Source organism: Vicugna pacos, chromosome 32 (genome assembly GCF_048564905.1).
Source record: "Vicugna pacos chromosome 32, VicPac4, whole genome shotgun sequence".
NCBI classification, from domain to species: Eukaryota; Metazoa; Chordata; class Mammalia; order Artiodactyla; family Camelidae; genus Vicugna; species Vicugna pacos.
The window spans coordinates 5,253,943-5,271,966 of record NC_133018.1 but is presented as its reverse complement, the minus strand read 5'-3'; the positions used below and the strand labels follow the sequence as shown (position 1 = coordinate 5,271,966).

The following is an 18,024-nucleotide window of genomic DNA, read 5'->3' as shown; positions in this document are numbered from 1 at the left end:
TCATTCATTTAGTAACGTTATCGAGTGTGTACCTGGCTTGTGTGCTAAGCAATAGGATTGAAGTAGTTTTTACACTTTGGTGTTTACAGCCTAACAGGAAAGTAATCAGTTTTTACACTTTGGTGTTTACAGCCTAACAGGAAAGTAATCCCATTTACTGAATATGGTGAGGTGCAGAGTGTTCCCTTTTCTACCCATAAAAAGTGGAGCAAAGTTTTTGTGGAGTAGTCCGGGAGGGTTTCCTGGAAGAAGTGCTCTTTAAGCTGGAACCTGGAGAATGACGTGGAGCTAGCTGAGGGAAAGGTGGGGAAGGGTGCTAAAGCGTTTGACGCACGGCTTGTAGAAAATGAACTGTAGAAATTGGGGACTTTGTGATTAAGATCCAGGGCTATTTCTGATGATGTTGCAGGGACAGGAAGAGCAGTTACAGCTTCAGGTATATATGTAACCAGGAACAAAAAACTAGACCAAGGCAGCTACTCCCCTCCTTCTTTACATTTACAAAATCTTGTTGCAGCCTGCATCTCTGCACAGCTGTTTCGTTGTTTTTTTTTTTTTCTGTGTTCACTTTTACCGTATCCCCTCGCACTTCGCAGAAGAGAGCTGACCCTAGCTGCCCAGAGGTGTGTGTCTTCAGAGCACTCTGACTCCTGAGGGAGAGGATCTGATCCAGGTTGGGCCAGTGTCCACCACTGGTCGTTTCAGCAGGAGAGGGGCTTTGGGTGGCTTTTAGGGCTCTTCTGCCTTCCTGTCTCTGGTGGCGTGGTGGTGGCAGCCAAGCTGGGCGGCATTCTTTACAATCTCTGTAATACTGGATACATGTATAACATGTGAGTCCTGCAACCTAACAGTAAACACCCAGGAACCCACCACCCACTGACTGACTTCAGAACAGGTTATCTGGGCCCATGTTCTGATCCGTCGCTGGGCGTCTCTACAATAGAGCGGGTGAGAGTCTGGGCTCTGGACACCTGTCTGTGACCTGAGCTTTTTCTGTCCTGTGGAGAGGGGATAGCGATACCCACCTCAGGGCTGGGAGGATTGGGTGAAACACATAGGTGAGCGCTGAGCCCTAGGCCTCAGGTTAGTGCTCTGGTCGTCACTCCCTGGAAGTGAGCGGGCCTGGCGGGGCGGGGCCCGTCACCTCAGTCTCTTGGACATCGTCCTGGAGTGCGAAGCAGAGTCCACGGAAGTGAGACTGTCAGGCTTGGGTCCCACAGCGGTGTGGGCTAGGGCAGTCCCCTCTCCCGGTGAGATTTGTCAGTTAAAGCATCTTCTCTGCCAGGCCCTGGTCCCGTTCCCGGCCTCCCTGAGGGATGCTGCAGGTCCTGTTGGAGACAGACTGATAAGGAAATAGGTTACTGTGTCACTCTGTAGAGTGACACACTGATACAAGATCATTCAGGACAGAGCCGCTGACTCCACCTGGGCTTCCCAGTTACTAATTAATTCAGCGAGTGGTGTGTGTCTGCACGGGCACACAGACTAGCTGTTCAGCTACTTCAGTGAACAAAGCACCAGGTCCCCAGGCAGCTCGTGGTCGGTGGATGGCTGGCTTGGAGAGAGGATTAAAAAGGCTTGTTCAGGCCTTGGCTTTAGGTTCCTTCTAAAGAGTTTCTTTTCATTTCTCTTTTTTATTGCACTTATCACAGACACAGGTCTAAGATACTCTTTTTTTTTTCCAGAGTTTATCGATAAATCATTCAATTTTAAGTGACCCTCCCCATTTTTGTGCATCTGGAAAACTGAAAAAGGTGGCTTATGCACAAACCTGTTTTTAAAGTGGGTTATTCTTTATATCGTAATTAAATGAAGATAAACCACCTCTGAGCAGTTCCTGCAGTTAGCAGATACTTTTCTTTTGTCTTACATATGCCCCCTAAAATAATTTTAGAGACTTTGAAGCCATAACATGATTTTCCCTCCTATGTAAGGATTATATAATCTGTTGTAAGATATAAAACTATGGTTGAGAAATAAAAAATGGGTGGCACATCCTAACCCAGAAAGTGAAGAAGTTTATTTTTTGGCCAGTCAGAGTCTTCTACACACATTCAAACTTTGTCGCTGTAGTTTGCATTTTGCGCTGGCACTGATGGATTTGTGGTTTCCAAGCCCAGGCACTCCCAGAGCCTCCTGCCCGGGTGCTCCAGGAGCGCTGGTGGTGGCGTCCAGTGGAGACTCTGAGAGTTCCCTTTGAGGCGGCCTGGAGGCGCCGGACACAGGGGAAGATTGTGAGACTGCCGCTGCTGCTGACTGTCCGGGTCCCACATCTGCAGTTTGGACTTTATTACTTCAGGTTAACGAGCTCCCTTCAGATGCTCATCCCTGTCTTTATACCATCCTGGTTTTCTTTTAAATTGACCAAACAGCAAGCCGAAGGAGGCTGTCCCTTGTTCTCTGCTTTTTATTTTAAAACAGCCAAATCAACATAGTATAAAATTCATAAAATTCAAATGTTCGGTTCAATGCATATTTACAGTTGTGCAGTCATCACCAAAGCCACTTTAGAACATTTTCATCATTTCAAAAAGCTTTTTATCTGGTATTTTCTTCACCTATGATAGTTTGAGATACATCCATGTTATTGCCAGGACAAGTAGTTCTGTAGCTTTTTGTCATCAAACAGTAATTAATTGGATGGCTTCAGTAGATTATGGACATTTGGAATGTGTCCAGTTTTTGTTGTGAATAATTGTGCAATGAACATTCATCTCTAAGTTCTTATGTGGACATAGATTTTCACTTCTTTTGGGTACACGGGTAGAGTTGCTGTGAGCAAGTGATGTGTGTGTGTTTTGGGGGGAGGGGATGGTAAATGATTTTATTTTAAAACATAGTAAGACTGCAGGTTAACTTATCAAACAAACATGAATACCCTGTGCACTGGCCAGTGTGCGGGCACTGGAGCTGGGTGGAGACCAGACCTGGTCCCAGCGCTTGCAGGAATTTACTCTCAGAGGGGGGAGGCGAACTATCCTGCACACACAATGCTTCAGCCACTGCTAGGTGCTGTGAAGAAAACCAGAACGTGATTAAAAGAGTAGAGAGTGGAAAGGGGAGGCCATGATTTTTTTTCTATAATAAAGATGTTTTAAATGCTGTGTATTTAACAAAATTTTTCAGCAATCTTAAATGTATAGAAATAGTGTAAAGAGAGTATAAAGAAGATTTCTCCCTGTGTCATGAGAGTGAGTTCCTGCTACAGTGCTCCGTCTCCCCAGCACACCACACGCGACACCCCTGTGGGATCGTAACACAGCCGTGCGCGTCAGGCAGGGAGCGCCAGCCGGGACTGCTTCCTGCCCTTCGGCCCCTGCTTGGCGGGCGCATGTTGCATGTAGCCCCTGTCTCCTTGGTCCCCTTCAGGCCAGAGCAGTTCCTCACACTTCCTTTGGCTTTAATGTCTTGATACTGTGTCAGATTGATACGTTTTTAATTCTTAAAGAAACCACCAAACCATTTTCCAGAGTACCATTTTATCCTCTGTCAGCAGGTATCAGGTGTTTCAGTTCTTCACCTCCTTCCCAACACCTCCTTTTGATTCTGTCCCGTCTGGAGAGAGGAGGGTGTGAGTGGTACTGCATGTGGTCTCGCTCCGCCTCTCCCTCATGACTATGACAGTAGTGTCTCTTTATGTGCTTACTGACCAGTTGTGTATCTGGTTTGGTGACGTGTCCTCTCATGTCTTTCACCCGTTTGAAAATCCTCATCTCTAATTTGACTACAGAGATGCAACCAGTGAGGGAACTGTTAATAACTGGCAAATCGATTCATGTTAAAAGCCCAAAATTAAACCCTTGAGAAAAATGACTGTTTTCTATGCTGTACAGATAAAGTTGGGACTTCCTAATACTGCTGTAGCAGAGGACTAGTTTACCTCGACGGATTAGATAATTGACACGTATTTGACCGAAGAGATTTTAAGCCAGTGGCTGGAATGAATGCTCCTGCTGCCGTGTTGTCATTGGGAACAAATGTATAGTGAGAGAATGTGGCGTTTCAGAGAGAGGGAAATTCTTAAATAGAACTGATGAAAAGTAATTCTGGAAGAAAACAAAGCTTAGTGCAGTCTTATTTATAGAACAAGTAGTGTTAGCTGAACAGCTAAAGAAAATAAACAAAAATACATTTCTACAGTTAATATCTAAATTGCCACCGATCACAGGTCAGGCTTGCAAAATAGAGAATAAAACCTGCAGGATTCACTTGGGTCACAAGGATTTATGCTGAGTCAGTGATGGAGGTCAGGGGACTGCTGTTACTGATTGCTTCAGTAGGTATGGGAGAGTGTTGAGTTTGGGGCTTGTTTGAAATTTCCTTCCCTTTTCAGTCTGTCAGTGCTGAAGCCATCCTGAAGCTTGTATTTCCCTCATTGCATCATCTTTCTCTCTGTTCCGTGGTCAAAGAAGATGCTTTTTTTCTTTTTAAAGGATCAATGTACTGCTTTCCCGGGTGTTAATTTTTACAGTAGGACCATATAGGCCTATAAAAATACCTGCTGTTACGTTTCAGACCAGTGACACACCGTTTGATAGTAGTGCTAGGTAACGTTTTCCAGCTGTTTCCGGGAATGTCCACCTCTTACTGAGCCATTCCACCTGTTTTGTATTTTGCTAATGTTTTCAAGCATCCTTTCAGGACAGCTCTGATCCCGTAATATTCAAATGATGATAAAGGTGATATTCCTTAGGGGTGTTATCAATTCTTTCTTTAGTCCAAAGTGAGCTGGAAGAAAAGGATGTCTGTGAGTCTCTGTCTGCTCTGATGTACCTGCTAGAAAGAGCCATTAATTTCCTGCTACTAGGAAAGTCTAAGACAGAAATTAATCAGGAGAGTGCAGCCAGGCGGGCGGAGCAGGAGCCATGGCGGCCTCGAGAACCTAGTGAGCATGTAGCAGCCACGGCAGGGTGTGGCTCCCGGGGCGGGCCAGGCCTCAGGGGCCCCTCACAGTGACATGGAAGAGGAGGGCAAGAAGGGCAAGAAGAGGGAGGGCTAACATCTGGCTGTATTTTTCAACAAGATCAGAAGTGAACAGAAGGCAATGCACAGTAACTGTTGGCAGAAGGGGAGGAACCAGAATTCCCCCAAGGAATACCTCCTCAAACAGACTTTCCATCGGGCTGGGAATTGAGTCACCATTTAAATGAGTATTCCTAAAAGCTGAAAAGAGTAGAGACAAGAAAGCCCATGAGAAGATGACAGAGAAGCGCCCTCTGCACACTGTGGTGCTGTCCCTGCCTGAGCGCGTGGAGCCCAGCAGACTGCTGAGCGACTGTACTGAGAAGGAGGTGAAGTACTTAGGGCAGTTAATGTCCGTAGCAGGATAGCTGAATCCCTCCGGTAGGACCGAAATCCTGCGTTTCCTTTTCATAGACGGTGCAGAGAGAGCCCACCAGCTCCAGACACTTGACCGAGGAGCATGATGCTGTGATCAGCGTGTCTGCCTACAACGTCAAGCTGGCCTGGAGGGATGGGGAGGACACCATCCTCAGGGTCCCCATCCATGACATCACTGCCGTGTCCTGTGTGCAGGATGACGCCTCACACCTGGTGATCCTGAAGACAGCCCGGGACCCCGGCATCTCCCCCAGCCAGGGTGTGTGTGCAGAAAGTTCCAGAGGCCTCGCCGCAGACTCCCTGTCGGAGAGCGGAGTGGGGCCCATGGAGACGTGCTGCCTGGTGTCCTGGCCGCAGAGAGCAAGGTCACCGCAGAAGAGCTGTGCTCCCTGCTTTGCAAGTCTTCCAGACTGTGTACCCAGAGTCCACCATTGACTCCCTGGACAGAGCCGTATTTGATGGGGCCTCGACCCCCACCCACCACCTGTCTCTTCACAGTGATGACTCTCCCACAAAGGTGGACGTGAAGGAGCCCTATGACACAGAAGCCAGCACCTTCTCCTTCCCTGAGTGTATGCACTTGTAGGGCGTCTCGCCCTTGTCCTTCTGCATACAGATGGCACCACATGCCAGGACAGTCAGCGGGAGTGAGCTGAGCACCATGGGCGCTGAGCTGCTGCAGGACTACACGCTCACGCTGCGCGCCAAGCTCTCATCGCAGGAGACCCAGCAGTTTGCCTCCCTGCTGCACGAGCACCGCGCCAGGGCCTCGGTGCACGAGTTCTCCGTCAACCTGTGGCAGCTCCACGGGGACGGCCGCCAGTTCCTGCTGCTCAGTCTGCGGCCCTTCGTCCCTGAGAAGGACAGCCAGCACTTCGAGAACTTCCCGGAGACCACTGGGTGTATCAGTTCCTAGCTTATCTTCTCAGGATTTCTGCTGCCATTCATAGAATTGGTAAGTTCTTTTTTTCTAGGGAAAAAAAGGCAGCAAATGTTAGGCTCCTGGATTATAGCTAAAAATGTCCTTCTTTATTAGTTCTCTGCTTTACAACAGACAAAGTTTTTGCATCATTTTTATAGTAGTTCTCAGTGTGTTTATTGTTTAAAATTACCTGCTTCACCATTCCTAGAAGTTGAACTCATGGCTTCCATGTTCACTTTTGAAAATGGTATCTTTGGATGAATAACTGCATTAAAATTTTGTTACAAACCCAAGTCTTCAGTCTTTTCCTTTTTTCATGGTCTGTGGTTTGGAGTGAAGGCCTGGAGATTATTTGGTCAATTCCCCAAGTTGAATGAAATGCACAGCCAGTGTTTAAAACCCCTAGCATAACCATTCTTTTGCCAAATTATCTTCAATGTCACCTTGGTCGTACAAATTTCCACACGATTGTAATTTTGTTCCTTATCTTTTATCCTCTTCTGTTATCCCACCCCTCTCTCTGCTACATTATTACCTCTCTCCCCTATTGTAGGATAAATACTAAAGTTTCTCTGTAGTTGTCACTGTCATTGCTGGAGAGAGTCATTTAAATAAAATATAAACTCATTTTATTAAATGTTGAAGACAAGTAGCTCTGTGAATAGGCGACCAGAATCCATTCCACTTTGTTCTGCTTTTTTCTTGTCTACTCATGAATTCCTTCCTCTGCCCAAGGAAATAGAGAAATTCCCATGAAAGTGTCCCTGACATAACAGAAGAAAAACTGGACAATTCACATATACGTCGACAGTAACAACACAACCAATGGACCAAAAAAAAAAAAAATCAAGAGAAATTAGAAAATACCTTAAAACAAACGAAAATAAAAAACATTAATATGCTGTACCCAAACTTACGTGATGCAATGAAGTATATACTCAGAGAAATGTATAGTTTTAAATGCCCATATTAAAAATAAATATCTCAAATCAATTAATCAAGAATAAACTAAACACAAAATGAGTAGAAGGAAGGAAATAGTCAAGATTATAGTGGAGATAGAGAATAGGAAAACGAGAGAAAATAAATGGACCAAAATCATTTAAAAGGGCAACAAAATTGACAAAACCTTAGCTAGAGTGATCAGAAAAAAAAAGCCTCAAATTACTAAAATCAGAAATGAAAGTAAGGAAATTACTACAGACCTTAGTTCCAAAGATAGCACAGAATTGTACTCTTAAAAATAGTTAAAATGATAAATTTTATGTTACGTAATTTTACCTCAATAGAAAAGCCTATATTTGTGTGGATTCATGAACTGTCTGGTTCCATTGATCTGTATGTCTTTCCTTTCATCAGTACCATATTATCTTGAGTGTTGTAACTGTCACTTTATAGTAAGTCTTAAAATAAGATTTTCTTCTTTTCAAAAATATTTTTGCTATTCTAGTTATTATCATTTTCTGTATAGAGTTTAAAATTAATGTGTCAGTATACACAATAGGTAATACTGGGGTTTTTATTGAAATTGGGTTAAATCTATAGTTTTTTTGTTTCAAAGAATTGATACTTTAACTCTGTTGAGTCTTTCAATCCATGAGCATGATCTATCTTTCCATTTATTTAGACTTTCAGACATCCTTTGTTTTCTTTCGTTAGCTTTTTTTTAGTTTTAAGTATACAGCGCCTGAATGTATTTCTTAGATTTGTATCAAAGTATTTCCTTTTTTAAAAAAAGAAGCTATTTAAATGGTATTTAAAAAAAGAGTTGACTTCTTATTTTTCATTAATATTCTATACATTACAGTTTAATTTTTGTACGTTGACCTTTTGTTGTGCAACTTTGCTAAAATTCACTTACTAATTCCAACTTTTTATAGCTTCTGGAGATTTCTACTTTCATGATCGTGTCATCTTTTCCAATTTCTATGCTTTTTTCCCCCTTGCTTTATTGTACTGACTAGTCAGTGTAGGATGTTGAATAGGAGTGGTAAAAGTTTTATATCCTCGCTTTGTTCTTGATTCTGGGATAAAACATTAAATCTTTTACTACTATGTATGATGTTAGCTGTAGATTTTTTCTGTAGATGCCCTTCATCAGATTAAGGAAGTCCCCTTGTATTCCTAATTGGTTAGAGTTTTTAATGATGGATATATTTTGAAAGTTTCAGGTTTCTTTTCTGCGTCAGCTGATATAATCATATGGTTTTGATTTTTTCTTAGTCCAGGGATCAGCATACTGTGACCCACAGACCGAATCCTGCCCACTGGCTGTTTGTGTAGAGGCAGCAAGCTAAAACACATTTTTTACATTTTTTAACGCGTTGTAAAAAGAATAATAATATTCTGTAAAAAGTGTATGTCACTCACAAAGCTTTAAATATTTGCTGTTTGGTCCTTTACTGAAAAAAATTGCTGCATCATCCTTTAGTCAGTTAATATAATGAGTTACATCAGTGATGTCTCTTTAACTAGGTTTACATCACGAGAAACCGCCCCCCCCCACTTGTTTGTGATGTAGTATTCCTTTTATAAATTTCTGAATCTAATTTGCTATAATATTACTAGAAAATTGTATGTCTGTTTTCATAAGATACTGATTTGTAATTTTCTTACAAGGTCTTTTAAGGCTAATACTAGCCTCAAAAATGAGTAGGGGATTGTCCCTTTTTTCTATTTCTTATTTGAAAATATTTTCTTAAGAGGCTGTGTATATTTTATGTTTATTTTATGTTCATAGCAAGATTGAGCAGAAAATACAGAAGTTACCCCTTGCTCCCAGACATGCACAACCTCCCCCACTACCAACGCTTGTACCAGAGAAGAGAGTACATTTGTATGTTATTGGATAATCAATCTAAATTGATATATCATTGATACACTACACCAAAAGTCCATCAGGGTTCACTCTGGGTTTTGACAAATGTATAGTGACATGTATCACTATTACACTACCATATGGAATAGTTACACGGCCCTAAAAATCCTCTGTGCTCCACTGAGTTATTTCTTCCTCCCTCTTTCTGAACCCCTGGAAAGTACTGATCTTTTTACTGTCTGCGTAACTGTACCTGATCTAGAATTTCATATATTGGAATCATACAGTATGCAGCCATTTCAGATTGTCTTCTTCCATTTAGTAACAGGTGTTTAAGTTTCTTCCATGTCTTTCCATGGCTTGAGAGCTCATTTCCTTTTAGTGCTGAATAATGTTACATTACCTGGATGCACCATGGTTTACTTATTAATTCACCAAATGAAGGACAAGTTGGTTGCTTCCAAGTTTTTGAAATTGTGAATAAAGCTGTTACAAACTTCCATGTGCAGGTACACAAGCTTTTAATTCCTTTGGGTACATACCGAGGGGTACAATTGCTGGATCGTGTGGTAGGAGTATGTTTAGTTTTGAAAGAAACTGTCCAGCTGTCTCCCAAAGTGACTGTTCCATGTTTGCATTCCCACCAGCAAAAGATGAAAGTTCTTGTTGCTCCACATCCTTGTCAGCATTTGGTGTTCTCTATGTTACAGATGTTTGGCCATTCTGATAGGTATGCAGTGGTATCTTACTGTTGTTTTAGTTTACAACTTTCTAACGGTATATAATGTTGAGCATTTTTTCATATGCTAATTTCTCATGTTTATCCTCTTCAGTGAGGTATCTGTTCAGGTCTTTTGCCCATTTTTAAATCAGGTTGTTATTTAATTTTAAGCGTTCTTTGTATATTGTGAATAACAGTCCTTTATTGAATTAAATCTTTTGCAAATATTTTCTCTTAGTTTGTGGCTTGTTTTCTCATTCTCTTGCCAGTGTCTTTCACAGAGAAGAACTTTCTTGTTGTTGTTGTTGTTGTTGTTGTTGTTGTTGTTGTTATGAGTGCACCTTATCCTTTCTTTCATGGACCGTGCCTTTGGTATTATATCTAAAAAGTCATCACCATACCGAGCACCATCTAGAATTTTTTCTATGTTACCTTCTAGGAATTTTATAATTTTGCATTTTACATTAAGGTCTATCACCCATTTTAAGTTACTCTTTTTTTGAAAGGTATAAGGTCTGTCTCTACACTCTTAGGTTTTTTAATATGTGGGTCTCTGGTTGTTCCACTGCCATTTGTTGAAGAGATTATCTTTTCTCCATTGTCGTACCTTTGTGATTCATCAAGATCAGTTCACTGTAGCTATTCTTTATCAAGTTGAGGGAGTTCCCCTCTATTCCTAACTTGCTGAGAGTTGTTTTTTTTTTTATCAAGAATGAATGTTGAACTTTGTCAAAGATTTTTTTCTGTATGCGTTGATATAATCATGTGGGTTTTTTTCTTCTTTAGCTGCTGATGTAATGGATTGCATTAATGGATATCCAAATGTTAACCAACCTTGCATAACTGGGATTAATCTCACATAGTCTTGGTGTATAATTCTGTTCATATATTGTTGGCTTTGATTTGCTAGTATTTTGTTGATGATTGTTGAATTTGTGTTCATGAGAGATAGTGGTCTGTAGTTTTCTTGTAAAGACTTACCTGGTTTTGGTAATTGCTGGCCTCATAGAATGAATTAGGAGGTTTCCCTTATTTCAGTATCTTCTGTGTTTTCATACAAATTTTAGAATGATTTGTTGCAATTTTGTGAATTTTGACAGGTGTTGCATTGAGTCTGCAGATTTCCTTTGATTGTATGGTCATTTCAATAATATTAATTCTTCCAATATATGAACACAGTGTACTTTCCCACACAAAAGACCTAAATAGCCAAACAGTCTTGATAAAGAAGAACAAAGCTGGAGGTATCATGCTTCCTGACTTCAAACTATGCTACAAAGCTACACTCATCAAAACAGTATGGTAAAGGCTAACCTTTTCAACAAACGGTGCTGGGTCAGTTGAATATCTGTATGAGAGAAATAATGTGACTTGACCCTTAACTTATACCATACGTGAAAACTGACTCCATATGGATTGCATACCTAAATGTGAAGAAAAAACAAGTTGACTTCTAAGCTAAAACATGAGAACCACTTCATGATACACACCAGAAAAAACAATTTGACTTCTCGGCTAAAACATGAGAACCACTTCATGATACACACCTGATAGTTGAAATCTAAAAGATGGAAAAAGCAAGTGTTGGCATGAATGTGGAGCAATAGCAAATCTCATACACTCTTGATGGGAGCATAAATTGGTCCAACCACTTTGGAACGTTGTTTGGTGGAGTGTATTTAAGCCAAACCCGTGCATACCCTATGACCCAGCAATTCTACTCCTAGGTCTATATCTATCACCAATATGTACATATATTTATTGAAAGACATGTACTAGAATATTCATAGCATTAATTATAATAGTCCCAAGCTGGAAACTATAAATACCTGTCAACAGTGGTGTGGGTAAACAAATTGAGACACACTGAACTACTATGCAGCAATGAGAATCAGATACCTATAACTGCATGTGATATGGATGAATCTGACAAAGACAACATGAAGGAAAATAAAACTACAGTTGATCCTTGAACAACACAGGGGTTAACCTGTGTGTAGCTTACAGTCGGCCCTCTGTATCCATGGTTACTCTGCTTGTGTAGATTCAACCAGCCACAGACTATGTAGTCCTGTACTATTTACTGTTGAAATATATCCACATATAAGCGGACCCACAGTCCAAGCCAATGCGTTCTAGGGTCAGCTGTGTGTAGTATACCACATAACACACTATCTGATTTCATGCGTGCAAAGTACAAAACAAAGCAACACTAATCTGTGCTCTCAGATGTCAGGACGGTGGCTACCCTGAGAGGTTCAGGCTAGAGGGAAGTTGAGAGGGCTTTGGGGGTCCCAGTATTGTTCTCTTTCTTGATTAGAATGCTGACTTCATGAGTCTGACCAGATTGTGGTATTTTGGGGGGCTTTAGACATGCAATATTGCATTTTTCCGTATGTACAGTATTTTTCAGTAGAATGTTTAAAAATGTTTCCACAGCACAGATGTGTCATAATTTATCCAAACTTTTCTGTATTTATTGGTCGTTCAATTGGTTTCAGCTTTTTACTTCTACAAATATTGTGAAGTAAAGATCTCCATACATATTTGATTCATGGTGGTCCCCTTTAAGAATAAATCATTCATATGTTAAGTGGCTGAAGTCTTAACGCTAAAATACATTGTGATATTTCTTCCCCCCAAAACGAGAAACTCAAGATTTTCATTTTCACTAGCAATGTTTGTATTTTTCCTCTTATAGTCTCATGAGGGTGTGTTATCTTTTTCATTGTGTTTCATTTCATTTCCTCATTTATAATGACTCAATCATTTTGCTTTCATAGATTTTGCAGGTGCTTTCCCTAATATAGCTGCTCTACATTGAATTTGTTTATAGTAGACTTTTTATAAAACTTATGGTGATTTTAAGTACACAGATACTTTCATACCATTCCTTTGAAGAAATGGAGGTAAATTCCTCTGTCTTTCAGCATGGACTGGACTTTAATGACTTCCTTTTAATGAATACTATGTGATAAAGTGACAGCCCTATGAAGAGGCTTACATGGAAAGGAGCTGAGGCCTCCACCAACAGACATGTGTGTAAACTTTCATAGAAGTGGATCTTTTCAGCCCTAGTCAAGCCTTCATATGACCACAGCTCTGGCTGATGACTTGACACCAAAGCAAAGCCACCCACCTAAGACACCCCCGAAAGCCTTGCCTTCAGAAATGTGTGAGATAATAAGTATTTGCTCATTTTAAACTGTTAAATTTTGTGATCAATTTCTATACAACAGATAAGTAATACACAATTTTTAAACTTTTTATTTTGAAACACAGTGTATGTGCAGAGAAGTAAATGAAACATAGATGTACAGTTTAGCAAAGTATTATAACGCAAACGCGAATGCAATGGTTATGAAATAGAAAATTGCAGGTCCCCAGAAAGAATATGCATGTTCTTTCAAGTTTAAAACCTCTTACTCCAGTTCGTATGCAATCATACTCTTGAATTTCATGGTAATCATTTATTTGCTTTGCTTTATGGTCATATCTCCTATGTTTACACCTCTGAACAATACAATTTAGTTTCGCTTATTTTTGAGTTGCATGTTAATAGGACCTATGGAATCATAGATTTGCTTTGTTATACCTTACTTCTTCTGTTCAGCTTTCTGTAAGAGTCACCAGTGTTGCCCGTAGCTCTAGCTTGTTTGTCTGCATTACTGTGGAGTATTTCTGTTGTTTGATTCCACCGCAGCGTGTTTTTCCATTTTACCTGTTAAATACTTTCTAATTTGGGATGACTCTGCTTGCTTTTACAATCCTGTTCATATTGTAATGGTTCACATGTGCAAGAGCTTCTCAGTGATATATATTCCTAGGAGTGGTGATATCTTTTTAAGATCTTGATTTCATTGTCCTCAAATCTATATCCCCAAGTGGGATTGCTGGATCATTTAGTAATTGTATCTTTAATTTTTTTAAGGAAACTCCATACTGTTTTCCACAGTGGTTGCGCCAGTTTATAGTCCCACCGACAGTGCGCACATGTTCCGTTTCTCCGCATTTTCACCAACACTTGCTATTTCTTGTCTTGTTGTTGTTGGTGTTCTTTGTTTCCATTGAACTCAAAATAGCTAGGAACAAAAACAGCTAAAAATACCTCCAACATTTGATTCGTCAGTCATTTTTGGTCGATGACATTTGATTGTTTAGTTCCTGCTTGTTTCCATCATGGAGTAACACGTCTATCAAAATACATCTCTGAGAGTTTGCAGCAAGCTTTAACCTGTATACTTAGATCCTAACCCAAAACCATGATTTAGTTGTTAGTTTTAAATCTAAATTTTTTCTGCCACACGGAAGCTTATTAAACTAATAATCATAAATAAGCTAGCTATTAATTTTCAAGAAAATGCCCAAATACAGCACATACATATAGGTCGCATATATCCTTTCATCCTTTACTTACTCATATAATATGAATGTAAAATGTACAGTGGAGTTACATCATAAACACATTTAATTTACATTAATTCAATATGTCATGTCAGTGAAAAGAAAATAATGAGGAGTAAGGAAAATAACAATAGAGCCACGGCTAGAAGAAGCTGAAACAAGTTTCAAAGGCGCAGTCAAGGAAATCGATACCTACTAAATTAACCCAAACTCTCTGACATACCGCTCTCGCGAGTGGTGAAATTCACAGCCCCAGTTTATTTCTTGTCTTTTTAATAATAGCCATTCTGACAGGTGGAGGTGATATGTCATTGTGGTTTTGGTTTGCATTTTCCTGATGATTAGTGATGCCAATTATCTGTTAGCCATTTGTACGTCTTGGGGAAAATACCTACTGAGGTCTTCTGTACAATTTTAAAATCAGATTGCTTTTATTTTGCTCTTGAATTGTATGAGTTCCTTATTTATTTTGATATTAACCCCTTATCTGATAGATGGTTTGCAAAGATATCCTTCCATTCCATAGGGTGCCTTTTCATTTTGTTGATTGTATTTTTTTTAACACTTTTTATTGATTTATAATCATTTTACAGTGTTGTGTCAAATTCCAGTGTTCAGCACAATTTTTCAGTCATTCATGGACATATACACACTCATTGTCACATTTTTTTCTCTGTGAGTTATCATAACATTTATTGTATCTTTTGTTGTGCATCATTCTTTTAGTCTATTGTAGCCCCACTTATTATTATTATTTTGCTTTTGGATGGAATTTCGCAGTGCTGGCCTCTTGACAGTTGAAATAGCTTCTTAAGATCAGTACTTCAAGGCTTAAAATCCTTTTTATGATTTAAGGGGTCTTGTTTACATTTAAAATGATACCCTAGGATACATTTTAAGCTTTCACAGCGGGGCGTGTTTCCAGATCTTGGCAAAGGCCTCAAACAGAGAAAGAGCTTTTCCTAACAGATGAGTGAGCTGGAGAGAGCAAAGCTGACACTTATCCCTGTTTTATTCCAGACCAGGATAGGTGGGCAGCAGAACAGTGTGGTCCTGCAGAAGCTGAAGCCTGACACTCTTTACACCATCACCCTGTCCTCCCTGTGTTGTGATGTGGAAGGAGGTCGGATGACAGGAAGAGGCGAGACCAGTAAGTGAACCTGGACTCCTGTGGCTGTTTTAGTAACCGTCATGGGGATGGAATCACATCTTCCACTGGAAACACTGGGGTGACACAGAGGTTTGCTAAACTTTTAAAATGCATGTTAATAATGCTCTTTTTCTTTCTTTTTTTTTTTTTTTGTCTCTGTCGGGGGTGGTGGATAATTAGGTTTTATTTATTTTTTAGTGGAGGTACTGGGGATTGAACCCAGGACCTCGTGCACACACTAAGCATACACTGTAGCCCTGAGCTATACCCTCCCCCCAAAGATCTAAATTGCTTTTAATATCCTTACTGGAGTTATTTGTCTCTGGTCTTGGAGAATGGTGTTTATTACCTTCTAGGATAACACAGACAAATGAACAAACTATGCTCTGAGGCCAAGATACCTTGTGGAGGGATGAGACATGTACCTGATGATCACATTTTTTCCTTTATTCACTACTTCAACAGGTATTTGTGGGGTGCCTACTAAAGGGATCCTGTGTTCTAGGGTTCCCGGGACCCATCAGTAAACCTGGGCTTCGTGTGTGCTGGGTTGTTAGGGTCACGCATGGTGTGCTTTCTGTGCATTTCAGAACCTTTGAATACCGTGAGGAACCTCGGTGTACGACCCTTCCACCAGCACTTTGAATGTTCGCTGGGAGCACACAGGGCAAAATCCTCATCAGTACAAGCTCTTCTGTGCACCCACAGCAGGTGGTCTGGAGGAACTGGTCACTATTTCCTGTAGGGAAAAGTGTGTGTTAGTTTCAGCTGTAGATTGCAAAGTGAAGATCAAGAGTTAACTAGTGTACCGTAGCGCTGAAGGAGTTCACGTTCCTTCTGTAGAACTTGACGGAGGGTAGTCGATTGGGGCCTCAGTGCCTGGGTGATGGGGGCTTTTGGGGGACTGGGGCTGGGGGATCAAATCATTCCAGGGGCTTTTCAAGAAGGAGCTGGGCGTGTGCAGAGAGGCCTTCATCAACTCTTAGAACAGTTTGTATGGGGGCACATCCTTAGGTCCCAATAGTATAGAACCTGCTTCTTGACGTGGTCTTCAGTTAGTATTTTGAGTGTTTGGTTGTTCAAAGTATTGTTTCTTATACAAGGTTTTCAAATCAAGTACTTTACATTTTATTAAAATCCTTAGGTGCCAATCCCTGGGAATACCAGTGATGCCGTTCTTAGGAATCTGCAGCCGGGTGCCCCAGACACCGTTACAGTGGTTCCCCTTTATCCTGAGGGTGATGGAGGGCATACACCAGACACTGGAAGGACATGGAAGTAAGAAGGCAAATTCAGCGTTTTCATGATGCATTTTGCTTTTTAGTACAGCGTAAACTTTAAAGTAGAAAGAAAATTTGGGAAATACATAATGTTGGAATAAAAATGTAACAATTACACATAGTTTTACCTTCCAACCCCCACCAATTGTTAATATTTTAGTGTATGAAATAAAAGTGACATTCTTCTGAAGTGGTAACTTCAGGATTTCTAAATGTGTTTTCAGTTATCAGTATTCTCTGTCACTGACAAAAGTTCATGAGCTTTGCTTTGTGCTTAATAAATTTGTACAAAGCAGTGTCTTGTCACTGGCTTTCAGTGTTGGTTGTTGAAATCTGCTGGTCGTGTTACTTGATAGCACATTTGTCTGCTGATGAAGTGCTTTTTGGCATTGAAAATCTCTGTGCTTTCATTTGCTATTAACATGTTGAGAAACCAGCTTTTAGTGGTTTTACAATTCTTTGTAGTATTGTTTAAAGGCTTTGGTGCATACCTCTAAATATTTTTTTTGGCTTAAAAATATACGTGCTGATGGCTCAAAGAAAGCAAGTATGGATGACCTCTTTTGGCAAAAGATTAGTGGTCTAGAAAAATGATGTTATTCCTAGAGTGGAGTTTGGAGATAATACATGGATCTAATTTGCATGTTTTTCTAAGTCCCTATTGGGGCAGTTAATAGAGAACTGAGTGTATCTTTGATTTCTCCCTATGTTTGCCTTTTCTTTGAATCACAGAAGACATTCAGTGTCTGTTGAATGAGAAGAAATGAATGATTGAAACCAGCTAATCTAGCTGCCCCGATTAGATGGGCGTCCTCTCTGTTGTCAGTTCTCATTTAGAGGCAGAGATGATAGAATCCTCTTGTCTCTCTTTCCATGACCTGTGCTGGAAAACTGAAGCTGCTTTTCCAGTTTCTCGCTCTTGCCCCTTGTCCCTTGTCCTTTTGTGGCCAACCCACTATTACTACTTTTACTCCCTTGTTTTTATTGACAACAACTTAGCTTCCGTAGAGACTGAGGCCCTAGTTGGCTGAGTTTGGCTAAATGTGGGATTTGGAGAGTATTCATGTGCTTTTGTGTGTAGATAATTCAAAGTTTGAGGAAGTCAGTATTTCTCCTACTACAGAGCAGAAGTTCGGGGTAAGTGATAGCTTGCCATGTGTAAACAGGCGTAAGAAACACGTGTTGCCTTTTCTTTTCTCAGTGGTGAGAGGACTGGCCAGAAATGTCCAAGTGTACAATCCACCGAACAGCGGGGACGTCGGCTGGACCCTTCCCCTGGCCGGTGCAGCAGCGCCGCGTGTGTGCGCTGCCCTGGCTGGCACGAGGCCCCCGGAACCTGTAAGTACTGTTGTCGGCTCAGAGCTGGCAGAAGAATTTTGTAGATTTTAC

The 18,024-nt window shown here is 40.7% G+C and overlaps 1 protein-coding gene across 17 annotated transcripts in view; it reads left to right on the top strand.

The window, feature by feature from the left end:
* Positions 1–18,024, top strand: part of LOC116279754 (ankyrin repeat domain-containing protein 26-like) — a 139,430-nt gene that overhangs the window by 41,160 nt on the left and 80,246 nt on the right. For 10 of the 17 annotated variants that reach the window (XR_012066263.1, XR_012066264.1, XM_072953107.1 and 7 more), the window contains 5 exons: positions 15,226–15,355; positions 15,712–15,820; positions 15,946–16,066; positions 16,500–16,633; positions 17,837–17,973. Coding sequence is in view for 3 of the 17 variants with exons in the window: in XM_072953107.1 (XP_072809208.1) it covers positions 17,858–17,973 (116 nt within the window). In the remaining 14 variants the exon portion in view is untranslated. Of the gene's footprint in view, positions 1–5,398; positions 6,296–15,225; positions 15,356–15,711; positions 15,821–15,945; positions 16,067–16,499; positions 16,634–17,836; positions 17,974–18,024 lie in introns of those variants that run through there. The other 7 variants (XM_072953102.1, XM_072953104.1, XM_072953109.1 and 4 more) reach the window with 5 other exon arrangements.